The following is a 5,000-nucleotide window of genomic DNA, read 5'->3' as shown; positions in this document are numbered from 1 at the left end:
TTTTGTCATGGTGCATAATGGTTAGACTGATAATCACAATATTTAAATTGTAATTTTGATTACTGCACATAATTGTTGTCATTTGAGATTTAATTTCTACACTTTTTCATATTTCAGTGGAGATCTCTAAACTACAACATACATGTTTGTCAGTGTTATCAGAGAGCGCGTGGTTTTTATTCAGCAATATTGTAAGTTGATATAGTCAGTTTAATGACGTCTAATGTCACGTCTTGGTCATGGGGTCAAAGGTCATCAACAAACATTGTTTATTTTCATGAATGAAATAAACACTAGTGTTCAGGGGTGGATTCGCAGAGAAATGTTCTCCTATATATAATATATTCATCAAATCCAGATACGATGTTCAGCATCTGTGTGCTGGGATTTAACCGTATAAACCATATAATGAATAATGTAGGGGTGTGACGGTTAGTATATAACCGTGAGACCGACGGTTATAGTTGAACACCGTCATTAGAACTCTATAACCGCCAAAACCGTGTTATTAAAATATTTTTTACAAACATTTTTTATCATAGAGAATGTTTAAATACTAATTAAAAACAATTGTTAACAGTCTGTGTTATTAATGGTCTACGTCGTTTCCAACTGTATGTGATTCTTTGCCAAGTTCCGACCGCCAATCATCTGAGATAGAAATAAAAGCTATGACTATGATATAGTGATGTGCCATCATTATGAGATTTATTAAACAAATGAAAAACATTTGCAATAATAAACATTTGCAATAATAAACAACATATCATTAGCGATAACTGATCGTGCAGTTTAATTACCCCTTGACTGGCCCAAACATGTTTGATAAAAGAAACACATGCAGTGTGTATATAGCCTATATGATGTGTATTACATTTTAGCTCAAAAACAATTGTAATAAAAGATAGGATCATAAGATGCGCAATATATCGGGAGACATGGTTTTTACCACTTAATGAAGTTTTGCTTTGTAGAAAGCCTTTCTTTAAAGCGAATTTCGTTTTGTACAAATTGTATCTTAATTTTAATAAATGTTTCATCAACCAATTGCATGTATTTAATAAATAAAAATATAGCAGACAATATAATAACCGTGGCATGGAGGCGCCGGCGCACCGCGTTCACTTGCATTGCATTGTGACCTAGAGCGCATCTCATCGTAAATGAATGAAACTCAGCGTAGGCTTTGCCTCATACATTAGCATTAAACATCTCATAGACCGCAAAACAATCAGCGGCTTTGAAATTTGGTCAAAAAACGTTTGGATGATGGATGATGAGTTTTGTGATGCGGTTGCGGATGAAATAATACCCCATCCGCGTATCTCTATCGATAACAACATTGAACACTACACAAATATTAATTTTATTTTTTTAATTTAGGCGATCAAGTAGCTAATCAGTGTCTGCTCGTTTATTAATAAGTTATTTAACTAAGTTGTCTTATAACAGACGAACATCACTTACGAACCGTCACATTTGACTCGCGTCATAACCGTCGTCACCAATTCTGAAACCTTCTCACCCCTAGAATAAAGTAACATTTTTCCAGCTGCTCATGTTTAGATGCTGTTTGAGACAATTATTTCAATGTATTGCCAAAGCATTTCCAATCATCATACATATACATACATAAAAATAAATAGATAGATTAATATAAATAATATATAATATACGAGCGTGTGTGTGTGTGTGAGCGCATCACTGATTTGTCGACTCCTCCCTCTATTTGTGACAGGCATCAGTATATCTTGCTGCTAGTAGGAAACAATCTCTTTTTTCACCTTATAAATGTTGAAGTTGTATTTTATTGTTTAATTTCATGAAGTTAGGGCAAAGTATTTCAAATTTTGTATAAAATGATCTGCATTTGATGACCCCCCCCCCTCTCTCTCTCTCTCTCTCTCTCTCTCTCTCTCTCTCAGAGTTGTAGTCGTGTGCGCGGGTGGGCTGTTAAAGATGATGACGAGGGTCACCTGGTTTATCGGCCCGGTGACGTGCTTCAGGACAGATGTGCGTTTCTCATCTCTACACACACTATACTCTACACACACTATACACACACTATACTCTACACACACTATACTCTACACACACTATACTCTACATTCACTGTCACACTCATCTCTACACACACTATACTCTACACACACTATACTCTACACACACTATACTCTACATTCACTGTCACACTCATCTCTACACACACTATACTCTACACACACTATACTCTACACACACTGTCACACTCATCTCTACACACACTATACTCTACACACACTATACTCTACACACACTGTCACACTCATCTCTACACACAGTATACTCTACATTCTCTACACACACTATACTCTACACACACTGTCACACTCATCTCTACACACAGTATACTCTACATTCTCTACACACACTATACTCTACACACACTATACTCTACACACACTATACTCTACACACACTATACTCTACATTCACTGTCACACTCATCTCTACACACACTATACTCTACACACACTATACTCTACACACACTGTCACACTCATCTCTACACACACTATACTCTACACACACTATACTCTACACACACTGTCACACTCATCTCTACACACAGTATACTCTACATTCTCTACACACACTATACTCTACACACAGTATACTCTACATTCTCTACACACACTATACTCTACATTCTCTACACACACTATACTCTACATTCTCTACACACACTATACTCTACACACACTGTCACACTCATCTCTACACACACTATACTCTACACACACTATACTCTACACACACTGTCACACTCATCTCTACACACACTATACTCTACACACACTATACTCTACACACACTGTCACACTCATCTCTACACACAGTATACTCTACATTCTCTACACACACTATACTCTACACACACTGTCACACTCATCTCTACACACACTATACTCTACACACACTATACTCTACACACACTGTCACACTCATCTCTACACACACTATACTCTACATTCTCTACACACAGTATACTCTACATTCTCTACACACTCATCTCTACACACACTATACTCTACACACACTGTCACACTCATCTCTACACACACTATACTCTACATTCTCTACACACAGTATACTCTACATTCTCTACACACTCATCTCTACACACACTATACTCTACACACACTGTCACACTCATCTCTACACACAGTATACTCTACATTCTCTACACACACTATACTCTACATTCACTGTCACACTCATCTCTACACACACTATACTCTACACACACTATACTCTACATTCACTGTCACACTCATCTCTACACACACTATACTCTACACACACTATACTCTACACACACTATACTCTACACACACTGTCACACTCATCTCTACACACAGTATACTCTACATTCTCTACACACACTATACTCTACATTCACTGTCACACTCATCTCTACACACACTATACTCTACACACACTATACTCTACATTCACTGTCACACTCATCTCTACACACACTATACTCTACACACACTATACTCTACACACACTGTCACACTCATCTCTACACACACTATACTCTACACACACTGTCACACTCATCTCTACACACAGTATACTCTACATTCTCTACACACACTATACTCTACATTCACTGTCACACTCATCTCTACACACACTATACTCTACACACACTATACTCTACACACACTGTCACACTCATCTCTACACAGTATACATTCTCTACACACACTATACTCTACATTCACTGTCACACTCATCTCTACACACACTATACTCTACACACACTATACTCTACATTCACTGTCACACTCATCTCTACACACACTATACTCTACACACACTATACTCTACACACACTGTCACACTCATCTCTACACACACTATACTCTACACACACTGTCACACTCATCTCTACACACAGTATACTCTACATTCTCTACACACACTATACTCTACATTCACTGTCACACTCATCTCTACACACACTATACTCTACACACACTATACTCTACACACACTGTCACACTCATCTCTACACACAGTATACATTCTCTACACACACTATACTCTACATTCACTGTCACACTCATCTCTACACACACTATACTCTACACACACTATACTCTACACACACTATACTCTACACACACTATACTCTACACACACTGTCACACTCATCTCTACACACAGTATACTCTACATTCTCTACACACACTATACTCTACATTCTCTACACACACTATACTCTACATTCTCTACACACACTATACTCTACATTCACTGTCACTCTGTGTGTTTTTGTGACGTTTGTTCTTCCTGTGCAGATGAGATCGTGGGAACGCTCGGGGAGGGAACCTTTGGGAAAGTGGTGGAGTGTATCGATCATCACAGGTTAATCTCACACACACACACACCTGACTGATTCTCAGCTGACTGTCACAGGCGTTTCACTGTGTGTGTGTGTGTGTGTGTTACAGGGGAGGCTCTCACATCGCTCTGAAGATCATTAAGAACGTGGAGAAATACAAAGAAGCAGCTCGTCTGGAGATCAACGTTCTGGAGAAAATCAACCAGAAAGATCCAGAAAACAAGAAGTAAGAGTCATTATGAGAAAAATCTCACGCTTCAACTTTTACATATTATTTAGTTTCCCATGGAAGCTTGTTTCCGCCATGGAATACAAAAATTAAAAAGGTAATTGTGACTTTTTATCTCACTATTCTCGTTATTTTTATTTGACTTTTTTTCTCTCAATTTTAAGTTTCTATCTCGCAAATTCTCACAGTTTTCTCTCAATTGTGAGTTTATATCTTGCACTTCTGAATTTGTTTCTCGCAATTCTGAGTTTATCTATTTTTTTCTCACAATTTATTCAGTTTAGATACAAAGTCAAAATTTAGAGAAATAGTCAGAATTGTGAGATAAAAAGTCGCATTTGCCTTTTTTATGTTTGTATTCCGTGGCAGAATCCA

General features: G+C 37.5%; 1 protein-coding gene across 2 annotated transcripts in view; it reads left to right on the top strand.

Annotated features, from left to right (window-relative positions):
• clk2b (CDC-like kinase 2b) overlaps positions 1–5,000 on the top strand; it is a 32,414-nt gene that overhangs the window by 9,502 nt on the left and 17,912 nt on the right. For both annotated transcript variants that reach the window (XM_084089619.1, XM_084089620.1), the window contains 3 exons: positions 1,926–2,013; positions 4,353–4,419; positions 4,506–4,622. In XM_084089619.1, the coding sequence (XP_083945745.1) occupies positions 1,926–2,013; positions 4,353–4,419; positions 4,506–4,622 (272 nt within the window). The remainder of the gene's footprint in view (positions 1–1,925; positions 2,014–4,352; positions 4,420–4,505; positions 4,623–5,000) is intronic.

The sequence above is a fragment of the Abramis brama genome (assembly GCF_963993115.1).
Source record: "Abramis brama genome assembly, chromosome: 17".
In the NCBI taxonomy this organism is placed as follows: Eukaryota; Metazoa; Chordata; class Actinopteri; order Cypriniformes; family Leuciscidae; genus Abramis; species Abramis brama.
The sequence above is the reverse complement of the archived record's forward strand: the minus strand, read 5'-3'. Positions and strand labels throughout refer to the sequence as shown.